This window comes from Halictus rubicundus, chromosome 1 (genome assembly GCF_050948215.1).
Source record: "Halictus rubicundus isolate RS-2024b chromosome 1, iyHalRubi1_principal, whole genome shotgun sequence".
Classification (NCBI taxonomy): domain Eukaryota; kingdom Metazoa; phylum Arthropoda; class Insecta; order Hymenoptera; family Halictidae; genus Halictus; species Halictus rubicundus.
In genome coordinates, this window is record NC_135149.1 from 18,511,331 (window position 1) to 18,528,127 (window position 16,797).

General features: G+C 41.5%; 2 protein-coding genes and 1 non-coding gene across 4 annotated transcripts; all 3 read right to left on the reverse strand.

Moving 5' to 3' along the window:
* Window positions 1–28: 28 nt before the first annotated feature.
* LOC143356311 (homeobox protein MSH-D) lies at window positions 29–11,408 on the reverse strand. 2 transcript variants are annotated; one of them, XM_076791893.1, is made up of 5 exons: window positions 10,910–11,408; window positions 10,690–10,812; window positions 4,432–4,658; window positions 429–565; window positions 29–357 (listed from the first exon to the last, which is right to left on the reverse strand). In XM_076791893.1, the coding sequence occupies exons 1-5, from the start codon at window positions 11,112–11,114 to the stop codon at window positions 144–146; spliced, it is 906 nt and encodes a 301-aa protein (XP_076648008.1). In that variant the 5' UTR covers window positions 11,115–11,408; the 3' UTR covers window positions 29–143. The 2 variants fall into 2 exon arrangements, with proteins under 2 accessions (XP_076648008.1, XP_076648001.1); XM_076791886.1 differs by having other exon boundaries at window positions 10,690–10,815.
* On the reverse strand, window positions 2,797–2,869 carry Trnam-cau (transfer RNA methionine (anticodon CAU)). The gene has a single exon. It is a non-coding gene; the product is annotated as a tRNA-Met (tRNA).
* Window positions 11,409–14,232: 2,824 nt separating the features above from the next.
* LOC143356319 (UBX domain-containing protein 4) lies at window positions 14,233–16,622 on the reverse strand. Its single transcript, XM_076791907.1, has 7 exons — window positions 16,403–16,622; window positions 16,094–16,228; window positions 15,553–16,016; window positions 15,245–15,478; window positions 14,849–15,157; window positions 14,542–14,771; window positions 14,233–14,463 (listed from the first exon to the last, which is right to left on the reverse strand). The coding sequence occupies exons 1-7, from the start codon at window positions 16,482–16,484 to the stop codon at window positions 14,328–14,330; spliced, it is 1,590 nt and encodes a 529-aa protein (XP_076648022.1). The 5' UTR covers window positions 16,485–16,622; the 3' UTR covers window positions 14,233–14,327.
* Window positions 16,623–16,797: the final 175 nt, after the last annotated feature.

Below are 16,797 nucleotides of genomic sequence, written 5' to 3' on the forward strand. Positions count from 1 at the left end.
TTTAAATATTTGAAAACGCTACCATAAATTACAATACATTGCGCTACAATCTAAAGTGTTTAGCAGTAACTATCACACGCGATCCCAGTTTTTAGCGATTCAATCGCGCACTATAATCGACGATGGCCACACACACTTTTTATTTACGAGTCTGGATGTCGGAAATCCAATCTCTGACTCAAATGATACGGTGGGTTATTCGTGGGGATGTTTTGAAAAATTGAAGACTGCTGTCCCATTGACAAATTGCTCGGTAGTGGCTGTACTATTGGTAATGCGGGTGGTAGAGGAACTGTCGCCAAATGTTGAGGAAAAATTGGTGTTCCCGGTTGTGGCTGTCCCGGATAGTTGAAAAACCTGTACAAAGTTTCAAGTGATAACTAGAAGTGATAGAAGCACGTGGAAAAGAGGATAAATGTTATAGTTACCATAAACGGTCCCCAACAAAAATAGGTCGAGGCGCTGGAATTCCTAAACTGGAGTAATACTGTTGCGCGAGCAACTCCACGTCGTTTGTGTACTTCCTTTTCCACTTTGTGCGTCTGTTTTGGAACCATATCTTAATCTGCGAATGAAACAAATTGTTTGAAGAGCGTCAGAGAATGTCATTGTTGCAGTGAGATGTTCAATGTAAAGTTTCCACATTAAAAATCTGTTCAATGAGAATATAATAAATAATCTATGTGAAGTAATAGAAAAAGGGAATGTCTAGAAACTGTTGTATTAATTGACCGTTACTCGCAACAATATAATTAATAACATTAATTACGTGATCTAGGACGTACACAGACAATATTTTAGCTTGGAAATTGCATGGTTTCTTCTCCTGCTTCGTGTATATGTACATATAACTAACGTTGTATGAAAGTTGCAAGAGGAAAGCATAATCTAGCGTGCACTGCCACAACTTCGTGTTTAAATTCTACAATACATAAATGAATAATTAAACTCTGCAACTGTTACAATTGGATCAAAACGACCTGCATTCGACATGCAATGGCTAGTTGTAGTGAATGTAGTGAACATTAATTGGTGAAAGCAAACGAGAATGATAGAGTATGCGAGATAAGAATAAGCTAGAATAAATGTTACAGACAAACGCGATATCAAAAGAAAAAAAATACAACGATTAACATATTGTGTACAGAATTCGCTGAATATTAACACTATTCCTACCGCGACAAATGACCGTTTTTAAAATTTCGATTAGAATTTCCTATATACAACGTAATTGAATCGCCTTTAAACTTCACGACATTTCCTAAAATATACGTATAATACATTTATCAATATTTACTTCTTTTTTTATTGTTTATTTTCTGAGAAAAATTTGTAGTCTGTCTTACCTACCGCGACCGGTCATTTGACCGGTAGAACGATTTATATCTTTTTGTAATGTTAGAAAAATCGAAGTAAGCAAACGGTCGAGGCAGGCCATGTGTTTTTTGTCAGCGTGTTGCCCTTCCCTAAGGGAAAGTCCTTTAGCTTGGTGGTGTCGTAAACAAAGAGGCATACTGTCGAAGGCGTTCTCACGGCTGAGGATTTTTGGGACAGCAGGACATTCTTATTCTGACTGTCGTCGTGTACGGTTGTCGCGAATAAAGATTCACAGTATTTTGTAATACGCCCACATTTATTTAATTTAACGATATCGCGTTATCTATCTTCTTAGTACTTTCTTACAGTAATAGTATTCTTTCAAAGACTCAATTCCGAAACTATAAAGTCGTTACAAACGAAAGGTAATGCAGTTGTGGCATGATTTTAGCCGAAAAGTGCCTTCCAGGGACTGCTTTACGGCGCTTCAACGTGTTTACAGTTCTCGCTCGCCTATCGGCCTGGCGGTGTTTATTTGCCTGATTGATATCCGAAGCGGTCCAGAACCTCGGATTTTCTTACACCGTCTTATCTACGATGACTGTAAAATAAATAAAATCATAGCCGAAGGGGATGCCTAGACGTCTTCTCACGAATTCAAATCAGTAAAGTCTTGTGACCCGAACAGAGAGCATCAAAACGTGAAAGTTACAAGGAGCATATTCGACAGTCTTTTACTATTTTGTATTTTTATTCTATTATTATTCTACTTTTACTTTATATCGTATTACGTGTTATAAGTGTCATTTTCAAAAAAGTCAACAAACCAACAATACTTCGTAGTAAGTTTCACTTTTTATCTTTCGTTCATTTTTTCATCCATCTTGATTTACATTTTTATATTTTAGTTTTTATTTTATCCCTTGAATATTCATTCCCAAAATGTCAAGACGTTCGAAGAGTGTAAATTTATGATTAGAGAAAATAAATAATATTGATGAAGAGTGTTCCGAAGATGATCGGGAAATTTTTGATATGGAAAATCACAATGCGGAAAATTATGATCTACTTGAGACCGACTCGAGCACCGATGACGACGAAGAGAATGTTTCGAAGGTAAGTAGAGGATGAAATAGAAGGAGATTTTGAGTTAGTTCCGATAGTGAGAATGAGGAAGAGGTAATTGAATCCTCGAAGAGCACCTATTCATAATATTTTTAGGGGAACATCAGGCCCAACAGGGTATAGTAAACGAAATATTATGAAAGGTAAATTGGCTATTATCTTCGTTCTATATTAAAAAATATAAGTTGTGCTAAAGACCGGTCGCGGTAGGAATAGGTATACGTGAAGTGTCGGTAGGAATAGTGTTACATAGCAAAAGTTAATCAGACTGATACGTGAACAAGATAAGGATCAGGTAGGGTAGGTCGTGTATAACATTGATTTTTAATCCTACATTTGGGCATTAAAAATAAATGCTCCGGGTGAGGATCGAACTCACGACCTTAAGATTATGAGACTTACGCGCTGCCTACTGCGCCACCGAAGCAAGTGCAGGGTTCTGTACTAAAGTATCTCATCAGACCGCTTACGAAATCAGTGCTTTCGTGTTATAAAAGCTTTGCAACACCCAAATTACTTCTAATCTTTCTATGTGACACTAAAAACTGCAAGAAATCTGTGGAGTGATTTAGATTCGAGTGTTTCGTGTGAATGTGCACCGAGTCAAAAAAGTAAACACGTGATGGGGCGCGGGAAAAAAATGATCTTCGAATTTTCGGAGGACAGACCGGATCCGTGGTAATATATCCTAATTAAAAAATCGACGCCTCTTCGGTCCGACGCCTCGCAGCATCCGTCGTCCGGGACGTTTGGTTCTTGTGGCATGCTGGAAGATCGGAGAAACACCAAGAAGAAGGGGACTCCCGGAGCTGGCTCGTTAACTACGAGAAATATTGTGACAGTTATGTCTGCAGGACGACACGTCTCCTTCTTCCCTCTGATCCGTCGTCTGATCGTCCTCCCTTTCGCCGTGATCGCGAAGATAATTATCTGCCTCGTTCGCGGTGCCGCGCGATATTTCTACGGTTCTGGCAATTATTGCGACTCGCAACACTACCAGCCAGCCGATCGCGACCACGCTCAACGGGAAAATATCCAGTCCGTTATCGTAAATTAATTAGTTTAGAGCCTGGACTATCCCCGGAGCCAGCCCGCTACAAAGTGAACGGGGAAACTTATGTAACTGGCTCAATCTACCTGACAACTTTGTGTAGTTAACACGAGGATTACTTAAACCTACCCACTGAACCTGCCATGTCCTCGGCTCGGTGTAATATTAGAAACCGCCGAGAGCCGCTCAAAACTGGGAAAACCTGAACTGCGCTCATGCATCTGCCTATTATACTTTGCTAATCGTGAACAGAGCCTTTTACTCCTGATCAGTCTATCTCGGTCAACTATTAGCTTGCAAAAAGACTTAATTGTAACTTATACCGCAACATGAAAATGTTCGGATTAAATCGACTGATCTTATGGAAATAGCCCACAGCGCGCCGACATCTTGCGATCCTCGCAAGCGAAGATTAATTAAACATTTCCACGAAAGGAAGACGCGAGCGTTTTGCTCTCTTATCTCGGGGCAGCGCGCGAGAAGAAAGGGCGTAGAAGTGCTAATTGGTCTTAAAGGGCGATCTTCCCCCATGGCGCCATGACCCGGCGCCTGCACATATGGTGGCCTTCATTCTCATAACTCAGGGGTCGGTTGATTCGACGGAACTTGGTCTGGGGACAGGGAACTTAAACTATTTCAGGTGGCGAGGTCTGCGGAAGTCGCAGCGAACGGACGTTATCGCGATTTATTGTACACAGTGCGTCTTGTTCGACTTCCGCTTTGAATCGTCGAGAGATCTCGCCTAGGCGGTTCCCTCTATTAAGACGCGCACAGGATGTCGAGTGAATCATGGCACGTTTGATTAACTTGTATCACACACGACACCCATGCGCGACAACGGCTATTTTTCTCCAGGGACTGACAGCGTAGTACACGTCAGCTTTCAACGGCGTGTTCACACCGATGAATAACGATCGCGCGAATTACGCAATGTATACCTGAGTTTCGGTGAGTTTCAAGCTCTTGCTGAGCTGCAGTCTCTTCGCCACGCTCAGGTATTTGTTCCTCTCGAATTCCGCCTCCAACGACTTAATCTGCGCGGCCGTGAACGCCGTGCGGGGCCTCTTCTTCCTTTCGTCATCGCTAATCGCGCTGCCACTTTTTTCCTGACCCTCTCTATCCGCACCTGTCGTGGAGTTGGCACCGCTGCTGCTGGTACACGCTTCTGCAATGCGCGAAAGATGAGTCTTTAGACGCGTCGAAGTATCAAACAACGCCCCTTCATCGTGCGATTATCCCAAGGATTCGTAGCAATAGTTGCACATTAACTAGACATACCCTTGCAATGGCCGCTTGAAAATATTCTTCAAAGACACTTGGGCAACTCTCGTGTAACATAAGAATTTCGATTTCATAGCGGCCATGATTTTATTGGACCTAATATGGTTGATGAATTGAACTGAGAAAATAAAAATTTCGATAGAACGTTCGCAATTCTGGTTGTGAATGGCCCGAAGTCCGAGGATTAACCGTGTTGTAGGAGGATTGATTGTGTTTCAGATGAGTGGAAACATTTTCCCGATCCGTCAAAAGGCTAAATCGACGGAGAGCATTAAAACCGGGCCAAATGCGCGGCTTTACGACGCGGATGGCATCGCTGTGTCGCAAGTATCTTCCCTTTTTTTGGTCCCCGAAGTAGCAGACATATATCCAGCGGCGCGGTGCCACGGTTTTTCGTCAGATGACGAATGGGCAGATAATTAGAAGATGATCCCCGCTGCTTAGAGCGCGGTCCTGTTACCAGTCGACTAAAAGAGACCCCGAAGACATTCCTCATGGGCGAGGCGCGACGTCTTGTACGACCGGCTTGTACACCCCGGGATAAATATAAATATAAACAACTTCGACGGGCAAAAAGTCCCGAGATTGATGAGGAGGAAAATTTCGTGGGGGTAATTGGGCCTCGCACGACTCTAAAGGAGTCGCTGTTGTCGCCGGCATCCCGCTCGATCTCGTTTAAAAGCAATTAAAACGAATACAGACCCCCGCCCCTAGGCAAGGTGTATGAAACACCGCTCGCGATTAATGGCGACCTTTTTTTGTCAACGCCTTGGTACAGCTCCATTTATTCCCGATCGAAATCGATTGCAACGTTAGGGGACATTAGAAGCTCTGATTTAATCTGATGCGATCGTTCTTGTAATCGAGATTATCGGGGCGCACTGTCTTCGTTATCAACAACGTTGCTGTGTTTTCGAACCATAATCGATCCGTGCAGTCAGAAACTGTCCATTTGAATACAAGATTGAAGCCTTATACTTTAACAATTGTAGCCTAAACTAGGATAACTAAGAATGCCTAAAATACTCTTAAAAATACCTATGTGAAGCTTTGTTCGCGTCTTTTGTTTGTGTCAGCAACGTTCGAACATGAGGACACGTGTGTACTCGTATGATTGGTCATTAGTGTTAAAAACATTGTTCCAAGTGTGTCTAATATAAATTTATGGTCAACTAACAGTTGTGTTAATAAACTTGCTATGTGGGAACAGTGTTGTGAGAATATTGTGTTTTAGGAAGACGGTTGAAATACTTGCACAGTGTTATAAAGAAGGTAGAGTGAACAACCTATTAGCTGCAGAAATTAATTAAAACATCTCAAAGAGTAACAAAATGCACTGTGATGATTTTGTTGCATAAAACTACTACTTTTTGAAGAACGAGCTCGTCAATTAGAAGATGGAACAACTGTACAAAAAATTATGGAGATTATAAAATTGAATGAAATCGAACCTGCCTATCCAGATTATTTCAATCGAATTCGTTTTCAAAAACGATTGGTTATTTTAGCACCGATAGTTCGTTGCCTAAAGCTTCCTTGTTCCCGGGTAGAATGGATCTCGGCGAGCGACCCTCGCAGTTGGAAGAGCAATAAATATCCCGATAAAAGTATTTGCGGCTCGGTTACAGGGGCCGCGGAGTGTCGTTTACCGGCTACTAATTGTCAGATGGCGACGTAATTGTCGCGTTTCTCGCGCGTTTTTCGTGACTTCCCTTCGGCCCGTACAACCGAGTCGTCGGCTAAAACCGTACCGCCTCTAATTCACTGGGCGTGCACGCTTGTGTACGTGGAAAGTCAGGAAAGATTCCAACTCGGAAGCCTAAATATCAGTACATGCGGATAATAATATCAAATTGTTCTACAAATTGCCACTGTCCACGTTTCTCCGGCAGTAAAGCGATCACGGACCACATATATCATAGGAGCGAATTATGGATGAAAAATCTAATCTGAATAGACCTCCATCTAAGGGGTTTTGAATTTTTCAGATAAGCTATGGAACCCCATTGCACTCATATTTATTGATATTTCAAGCACATGTGTGAATTTTTTAAAATAAAAATAGTCAAAACTATATAAATTCTATATGTTTTTATAGAGTATGCTTTCAAATACATGGGTCCATGGTTGGCATGATTTCGGTCTTTGTGCTGAATGTAGTTATGGTCCGAACCAAAAGAAATTAAAAATCTTGATTATTTACAAAATGGCGGCAATTGCAAGTCAACTTGTCGAGTTTTTAAATACTTTTCTGTAGATTCCCTCAGAATTTCAATTTGATTGGCCAACTAGAACTTGAGATGTCCTGGCAACCGTTTCGAGAAAGTGGTTTCTATGGGTGCAAATTCTGGATGAAAAATCTTCTCCCATTGATTCCATTGAAACTTCGTGGAACTCGGATCGACGTCCATTTAAGGACTACAAGACTCTGTAAACGAGAAGGGAAAAAGGAACGTTGAGGATCCACGACGCATTCTTTACCGGAAGCGGCCGGAAGAGGAAAATATTTTCGGAGGGCGACCGTTCTTCTCTCGCGGCTCATTTGTCGTCGACTTTCTGACTCGGTTGCATTGACGAACGAGCTCCGCGAAGAAGGAAGAAAGGGTTAGGCGAAACGCGGAGCAAAAAGAGGATTCGAAAGCGCGACGGGACGGGGCACCGTGGAGCAAAGCCGAAATAGAACACCACGCCCTCTAGTTTACCTAATTGCCGCGAGCCGCGGTGAACTTGTCTCCTAATTATTCGGTGATGAATGGCGCGAGCACGAGTAGAAATGCGCGATAAAGCGTGGCTAATTTTCATTCGTTCGCCGGTGCACGGGCTCTCACGCTGGCCAGCCAACCGGCGGGATAATTAATTCGTGCGCGAGCCGCCTCGATTGGTCAAACGGTGCCCGAGCCGAGATAAATGGTCGGGACTTTTGTTATCATCTAGGGTACCGGTTCCCCGGAATCGATGATCGAGAAGAGACTTCAACGGAACAGCCCCGCGGAGCGGATTTCAATCTTGACGCATTATCTACCGACGATTATTTGTTTATTTCAAGCCTTAGGCTTACATCTGCTTTACATTGTCTTGTTACGTTACATTACTTATCCTAAATTTTTTACATTACGACATAATGTGTGATATCATGAGTTTTTGTACATTCGTTGATTAAGCTCTCAATTTGAAGAGGAAGTTAAAAAAGCTCTACCGGCGATTATTCCATAATTTTTGGAAGTCTATGACCCATGGCTGAGGATTTTTTTTTCAATCGTAAACCAACAACTCACCCTCAGCAACGCAATCTAATCATCTCGTTTGGGAATATTGTGTAAAAGAATATTTTCAAGCTTCCATTTGATACAGCCCAATTATTGAAAAGTCTATCAATAGGCTTCCAGTAGATAAAGTGTTAACACATTGTTGATCGGTCACGAGTTAATTCGTGTTTCCATGCCCAAACGTTATGTAAATGATATGTCCGAAGTTTCATTTCAATGCATTATCCATAAATAAAGTTTATCGAAATTTATTTAGATTGTTTTACTTCCACATTCACTTACGATATAATAGCTGGTGACATGAGATAGCTTCTGCGTAAAGTTGCCGGTCAACAATGTGTTAACACATTGTTTCTAATCCAAGAATGTGCGGGAACTGAGATAAGAGTTTCGTTTCACAATATACTGAAGAAGAAACGTTGCAGAAGTTTTAGCGACGCGAATGGATGTGCGAATTTGTGTTAGAAGCGATCAACGCTATCGCGCGGAGAACATACGGCTCAAATATGTATAAGGAAGACGAACCCGTTAATAAATGACCGGGCCTTTTGTTATCATTTATCAGCTAGGGTACCGGTTCCCCGGAATCGACGATTCGGAGAAGACTTCAACGAAACAAGGAAAGTTGATTTCGATCTGAACAGGATTTTAAAGAAACGTTAAAGAAGCGACGCGGATGGATGTGCGAATTCGTATTAGACACGATCAACGCGATCATGCAAGCAACACACGGCCCATTAGATATAAGAAAGACGAACCCGTTCGAAAGGGGAGCAACTTTCGGACGATTTTACTCGTCCGCGAGGCTGCTCTCACGAAGATTTACGCTTCGCGTTGACGGCTTTGTAGTTGGACGCGACGTCCCACATATCTCAGACTCAGCCCGGGCACGCAGCGCAAACGAGAATTGTCCTTTCCTTAGATCTCGGATTTATCGCGGCGACCATTATGCTGTGTAAATCACGCGTGCCGTGGGTCCTTGGTAGAAATTAGTCGTCGAGAATCTTAAATCCTTCCGGCGAAACGGGATTAAGTTGCCTACGGTCTTCAATACCAACTCATAAGTCGCAAAACGCTCTTGCGTTTACAAATCGGAGACTTTGGGACACTTTGTTGCTAATTTAATAACTGCGCAGGCGTAGTTTATCGTCCATCTAACTTACAAAATAGAGGAGTAAAACTATTTATCTAAAAGTAGACTATTTATTTAAATAAAACTTCTTGTGTAACTACAGTCTTAAGTTCTTCTAGTGTCCACACTTGAACGTTTAGCAATTCATTGAGAATTGTTTCGAATAATAGTATAGCAATTTTTGGTGATACCTCAAAAGGAATAGTCGAGTGCGAAGGGTTAATAATACAAGAAAAGGCAAAGTTTATCATAGCAATGATTTTCGTAACATTTTCACAGCTCGTAGGCTGTAATCGAATTTAGTTTGCTTAATAGATTGTAGCAAAAATTGATTTTCAAGTTCGTCAAAAAAATTGTGTCGGTCGTACATGACTAACGTGGAACTCGAAGTGTTAACAAAAAAAAAAACAAAAATAAAAAATTTGGTAAAGGTTGACTGGCTAACTAGCTCCCGTGCAGTATGGGGTTAAATGAGGAAGAAAGGATTGTTTGCCAGTAAAGATCAGCGATCGAAGACTAAGATCGACTGCGTCGAAGTGCAAGATGTCACCGAATGGGCATGGTCGAGGTTGTCTTTTTTCATTCTGTGCTAGGTACTGAGGGAACGCACATTTTGCTGCATTTCCACGGCAGAATTAGCAGGAGACAGATAAATAGTGGACGCGAAGCAGGAACACTGAGTGGGCGTGGACCCTGCAGGAAGTAATGGATCAAACTCACGGGCAAACGGTCCTCCGCGCAAACTTACGAATTCGTTACCACACGAGGGAGCCGGGTGGATTCTGTAACAATTACTCCCTTTCACGCTAGTAACAATATCCGAATTAAGTGGGAACAATTACTCTTTATTACACACTATGTAACCACGGGTTTCGCGGACTCAAAGTGATCTCGAGCTCCCTGTTGGCGCATTCGTCCCGAGATAAGCATCGTTTCCGGTCCTGCGATGCGTTATAATCATGCTTTTAAATAGTAATAAATTCTCGTGATTGTCGGTCTTGATTGTTCATTCGTTTAAAACGCGATGAAAGGATCTGTTAAGGCTGCAAAAGGCGGAGCACGCGTTTCGACGGCGCTGGATTGAGATACTTTCATTAATTAAACGATTTTGCAAAATGTAAATATAAGTAAGTACACTTTGACGCTTAATGGCTGTGTTTGTTTTTTTTTTCTTTTAGAAATAAAAGTGTCCCGGGCATTCATCGTCGAGTTTCCATGCAATGTACCACCTACCTTTGTTAGCGAAATGATTTTATAAAACAAACACAGGTGTCGAACACTTGTATAATTCAAGTCCTGGCAACTCATGACTCGCAAAATATTGCCTGTCACCGTCTTTTTGATCATAATAAACGTAACATTGAACACTCTCGCTTCAATGTATTGAATCTTTTACGCATAAAGAGTCATGTTTTGCGTCCGGTAGCAAAAGCTTCTGACACGCTTCGAACGATCTCTTTAATTAATATCCATACCAATTTTGAATGTATTTGCTGGAAAATTTCATTTCCACTTACCGTAGCACATTTCGGGCTCAGGAGACGTGGAACAGACCATATCGGAATCATCGAATTCGATATCCTCGACCATAATCATGGACGAATCCGGCGCCACCAGCTTCCGACCATCCGAATCGTTCGCTACTTGAAACAATCAACGTAATTTTGTACTAACTTATATTTGATCATTAAAAATACACACACACACTCACACACTCTCTCTCTCTAATCTACTTACACTCATGACCATGCAAATACACTTCGGTCGGCATGGGTACACGCCTTTCATCTTCCGTGGTCTTCTTGGCTGGCGCTAAAAGGCTTTCGATACTGAACGAGCATACTTTCGGGCTTTCCGCTAACACTGTCGACTCCCTGACGGATTCTGAAGCTTTTACACGTTCCTCCGACATCCTAGATGATCCTCCTCTATCATATATCATTCACCGATCTTCTAATTGCTGTACTTGAAAAGTTCTTCGTGATGGAAACGCGCAATCATTTGAAACGTTCCATCGACATTCTCATGATAGTTCCCTCGAATTTTTACGCACTACACAGTTCGTACACTACGATCATCACTATGGGAGCCACAAGCACACGACCAAAGAGTTTATCTTATGAAAGAAACAAAAAAAAAACGGTGACACGTCCAATTGCCGTCATCGGAAGCCTAACGATCTCCGATTGGACCGATTCGCGCCATTCATAGACACCCTGCGGACCGTTCGCGGGATTAGAGTCGAAACCAGCGACTGTTTGTCGGGGTTGCTCGCGATGTCCAACAATATTTTTTTTTGGCAGCCAAGTCAAATTCTTCGTTCTTCGAGGCGGTGTCGAAAAGCCATGTGCTCCGACGTCATCCGCGGGCCGGCCAATCGGCGACCGTTCGGGGCGGTTCTTGGCAAGCACGTGCGTTTCTGGAAGGAGCCCCTAATGATCTCGTACAGCGCGACGGTAGCAGTCACTAAACGGTGGTAATGAGGTATCCATAAATTTCTGTCACCGCCATGAAACGCTATTTAATAATTGTCTCGACAGAAGGCGGGCGCGGATTCGAAATCAACTTTCAATCTGTTGCACGTGAGACGTATAAAACTCGTCGGCTTCCGGGGCTTCCTGCCACTCGGAATCTCGTCGAACGATCAGCCGATCACGCCTAACACTTTCGATAATCGGCTGATCTTGTTAACCGTATAGATATGCGAACGAATACGCGCAAGATTATGTTGCAAAGGATTCACGGATATTTCGGACATTCGTCTAGAACAAGACGAGCAAGATGAAAAACTGAATAGCCCGGATGTATTATTAGATCGTAGCCAACGGTTCGCGTCGTTTGGATTCCTATGGATTCATATAAAACGGCGAAGCGCGACAAGTTTGTCAGGTCGAACGCGCCTGGGCCCGGCAATCAGCCGTAAGTTTAATGAGATTATTAGGCGCACAATCGCCTGAATTAACGCGACGATGATGTAGATGACAGAGTGATACAAGAACTGTCGACAGATGTGGAACTTGGCTGGGATTATGCGAACCAGCGGGAATACACTGCAGAAATTTGTATCAAACAAACGGCGGCCAAGTCGCGATTCTTCCGTATAAATCAGGCCCGGGTAACGTTCGCCCGGTGACAATTTCTTGCCGGACAGGATCTAATTAAAATTGATTTACGCGTGTCTCGGTTGATTCATGGGAATCCCTCTGTTTTTAACCGAATCGTAAATATGAGCTGTCGAAGGAACCGTTATGAAACGACAACGGGAACTTTCGATCCTGCACACTTCGGAGCAACGTGCAACGAATAGAGTTGTCGAAAGGACTCGAGGTAGGTGTGTCCCTGGGATCACGTTACCCAGACGACACTCCTATCGCAGGTTCTGCGATATGTTATGTTGCCAGAAAGCCGAGACCCTTGGTGGAACAAGTCGGCCAAAATGTTTGTCAATTTCACGCTTAATTGGTGCAGCGATCGACAGGTCTCTCTTTCCCTGTAAATTATCGGTTCCTCTGGACGTGTCAACCGCAAAACAAGCCGATTCAGACGCATTTCCCCTTGGCGGTGGTTCCCCCTCGCCTTGAACATATTTTTGGAGTCGCGTTTCGTCAGACGAAAAATCTCGAACCGCGATTCGGTGTTCGCACCGTTGTAATAATCCGTCCCGTGTCATCTTACTTCGGTAGCATGACTTTGGCCGGAAGATCTAATTTAACATGTACTTACCAACTCGAGCTTCGTGTTGCAAGTCTACGTGGATGCTCAAAAGTGACAGAGTTTCGATAAGTATTTTTATACACGTTGGTTTTGATCATTACAATGAATAACTGCAAATTTCGAAATTGTAACTTTCAGTAGCTTCATGTTAGACAGAACTGAACCATGCGCAAATAATAATCGATTTGTAGGAATCAAGATTCTATAACAGATTTAATTATGTACATTTACATCGACCACTTAAGCCTGTTTCATCAGAAAATTTTTTTGCGAGGCAGGAAATCTTGTCGATAAAAAGCACAATATCAGTGTTCGATAGTACTTCAACATTTGGACAACAGAACCCGTGATGGCGGATTTCAGATTTTATGTTTTACGATTATTGAGATTGTAAAAATGTTCTGTGGACTAGATGAAATACAAAACTGTGAAGATATTTAAAGAATCGAAAAATCTTACTGTATTACTTATAGGTCCTTAAAATGATTGAAAAACGAAATAAATGTCTATGTAGTTCCTGTTTCTTGCAATTAGTACAGACAATTTTTTATTTTCCATAAAAATCCGCAGTCTGCTTATTAGATACATTTATTTATTCAGACGTGTGCCGTGAAAAAAGACGTGCAATCTTGATAAATGTGGTTTTGTTATCTTTAAAAGGCATTACAAATTGTTCGCTCTCTAAGGAGTTCATTTTTCAGAATAGGTACTTGTAAAGAGTTAGAATTAATTTCACTAGAGTTTGTTTAAAAGTGTTGTTTTTCTTTTTCGATGTACTCGTTATTTGTAGTTTACTTTCTTCCATTTCTACAAGGTGACGAAACAGAAACGACAAAATGTACAGGGTTTGTCTTTTGTATATTTTTATTTATATATTAACAGAATAAAGGCCCTCTAATTAGTGCATCTTGCCTTTGATCATACAATAAAACGTAATATAGTTGCTATGCTTAACGCATATTCGTGTTACCATACGAAAACGCGTAGTTGCGTTATTTGTTAGATGAGAATAATAACATGATTTTCTCAAAGAGAATTTCAAAACATAAATTAGAAAGTCCTCAAATATTGTGACACTCACACTATCGTTATAAGGATATATGCTCGATAATTCTCGTGATGCAATCCACCAATCGCAACGCGGCTGGATGGCTGCGTCTGGTTTGTCTATCGCTTGCGATTAAGAATAAATAATCCAATAGAACTGTTTTAACGGGGGTGGAGCACCAAATGTCAAGAATATTTCACGTGTAAATAATATAATATCTTTTTGGTTTTACCGTGATCATATGGTAGAAATAATCGATTTATGGTGCAAAGAATCGGGGGAGAAAATGTAAAAGATTAACAAAATAAATTTTTTTTTAATTAATCCTGTTAGACATTCTAGTCAATGAGCCAACTGAACCCACTGGGATCTTGGAACGCTCGATGATAGAAGCTACATTTGTTGCGTCGAATTACCATTCCATGTGTTATTCTCATCATTATCATCCCCACCTGAATGAAGTCTATGTATATTCCCCTCCGTTTTGATGGTTGTCCCCCCTTGATCACCCAAATATCTTCTGACCAAACTAAATACCACAAATAACATTGTAATGAGTCGTGCGTTCGACTGTTAAAGAAAATCCTTCGTAAATGTGAAGACCTACCCGGACGAGTTGGCAACGTTTTGAAGGTTCGGTATTATAGTTCCATCGGAACTGTTCGCCGTGTCGTTGTTCTCGGAGTTGCTTGGTCTCGGCGTATTTGGACGATTACCTCCCGAGAAATAACCCATCAGATAATTATAAACACCGAGAATAGGTGCGAAAAAGGACCACATGATTCGTGACAAAAATCCAACGTCCTGGGACGATGACACGGTTGCTGTGACGTCGGACTAAAACAACAAAACGAAATGAATAATATTCAAAGGAGGGTCAAAATCAAAATATTTCTTTGAAATGTTACAATTACATTTTTCATCGGCAGGATCAAAATAACAGCTGTGGGGACCAATTCCAGTTCTAAAAGCGTTTTATCGTCTTCCTCAGCGGTTAGGTCTCTTCTGGGGAACGAGATCGACATCGCGAACTGACGGAAAGGCAAATCAATGTTCTGGACAATATAGTTACGTAAATCACGCAAAGTATTCGACGATTCGAATTGGCCCATATGAGGATTACCGGATGGCAGTCTGAACTGAATTCGAGTCACAGTTGCACTGCTTGCAACCGACGCGACTGGTTTCGATGGTTCTTGCTCCGGTTGTTTCTGTACCTGTTGCTGCATTTAACAAACATGTATCTTGTCCAAAGACTGAAGTGCGAATTTAGTATTTCGTAAGAAAGAGAAGAAAACGGGTGCACCAACCTGCATGTCTCGTTCTTTTTGTTTTCTTTCTAATTTGTCCTGAGCGATTTGTTGTCTAACTTTTTCTCTGGCCGCCGCGTCCACCGCTTTCTCTCTTAACCTTTCTTCGCGAGCCTGTTTCATTTCTAGGTCCTTGCGACGCTCTAATTCCCGCAGTTTTTCCTTTCTTTCTTCGTCCTTGATTAGGTTTTTGTGTTGCAGTTCCATCACCCGTTGTACTTTCTTCGTAGTATCCTAAAAATATGGGATATTTTAATGATTTTTTCATAACATTACATGACCTTGAAAACGCAGACGACTATATATACCTCTCCTGTTGTCTTTTTGGTACATGTTTCCTGTGGATCGCTGCTTGCTGATGGAACATTGCTTGGTTTGTCAACAGGAGATGGTTCTACCTTTGCATTCTCTGTCGGTACAGTACTACTTTCATTTTCTACTGTTGTAGTTGTTACTTCTACAGCGGGTTCCGCTACTACTGTTGATTGTTTCAAGGACACGTCCGCATTTGAATTTATTGTGCTATCACTTTCAAGATTTGTAGTAGGTTTAGAACTTGTACTAGGGTTACTAATAATGCTGCCACTGGCAGTGGCTTGTTTCTCTGCATCTATCAAGTTAGACGACAAAGAAGTTTTATTTTTCCCTGATTTTGTTAAAATTGAATCAATCTTTGTTAGTAAATCATTGGCTGTTGTTGTGCCAGCAACAATCTCCAATGGTGCCCCATTTGTGCCAATAAAGAATATAGATGGTACAGGTACCAATTGATCTTAAAAAAATTATTCAGGAAAATCATTTAGCGATGAATTTTGTTGATTATATGAAATAATTACAAACAAAGGATACAAATCTGAGCAAAAAGCCTGTAGGTTTCGGATCCGCTCTCCAAACGAATCGCGACAAAGTCGTCCTGCTCTAATCTAGTAGAAACTTCTGCGGCATTGATTGCTGCAGCAACTTCCACTGATGTGTCATCCTTGCCTAAAACACAAGTATGTTGCAATATGACTTGTGAAAGGAACAAATGTCGAGATTTGATGCAATATGAAACGCGATTGCATAAAAATCACTTCGGTCCACGCCAAAGTTGGTTCTTATTAGAAACATGCATTGCCAGGCTGAATAATAACCTAACCTAACATTATAAATACACACCTTCCACAAAAACGACGAAAATCGCTTTCCTGGATTTCGATGTTGCCACAGCCTCGTTGATGCTACCTTCGAACCACTTCATTTTTTCGTCGAAAAAGTCACGAATATTTATATTCTGTTCTAATATCAATTGATAATGACGTAATGAAAAAGCAGTTTAATCACTAGAAATTTTCTGTGGAACTTGACGTTTCAAAATCTACTCAAGGTTTGGATAGGTAACATTTGGACTGTATCGATGAAACGGGTCAAGGAACTTAACAGTACAGTTTATTTTCATTTTCAGTTCGTTCAGTGTACAAAAAAAGTGTGTGCAGTGGACGTTATCGCACACGGTTCTACCTAAAAACGCGAGTTTAATTAATAAAAAAGGCAGATCAGAATTATGCGTATAT

Coding starts and splice junctions, on each gene's coding strand:
- LOC143356311 (XM_076791886.1), bottom strand. CDS start 11,114: ATGATATATGATAGAGGAGGATCATCTAGGATGTCGGAGGAACGTGTA. Junction 4,659..10,689: donor TGAGCCCGAAATGTGCTACG/GTAAGTGGAAAT, acceptor CGCGCATTGCAG/AAGCGTGTACCAGCAGCAGC. Junction 358..428: donor TTTGTTGGGGACCGTTTATG/GTAACTATAACA, acceptor AACTTTGTACAG/GTTTTTCAACTATCCGGGAC.
- LOC143356319 (XM_076791907.1), bottom strand. CDS start 16,484: ATGAAGTGGTTCGAAGGTAGCATCAACGAGGCTGTGGCAACATCGAAA. Junction 14,772..14,848: donor TGATCCTGCCGATGAAAAAT/GTAATTGTAACA, acceptor TTGTTGTTTTAG/TCCGACGTCACAGCAACCGT. Junction 14,464..14,541: donor AACGTTGCCAACTCGTCCGG/GTAGGTCTTCAC, acceptor TGTGGTATTTAG/TTTGGTCAGAAGATATTTGG.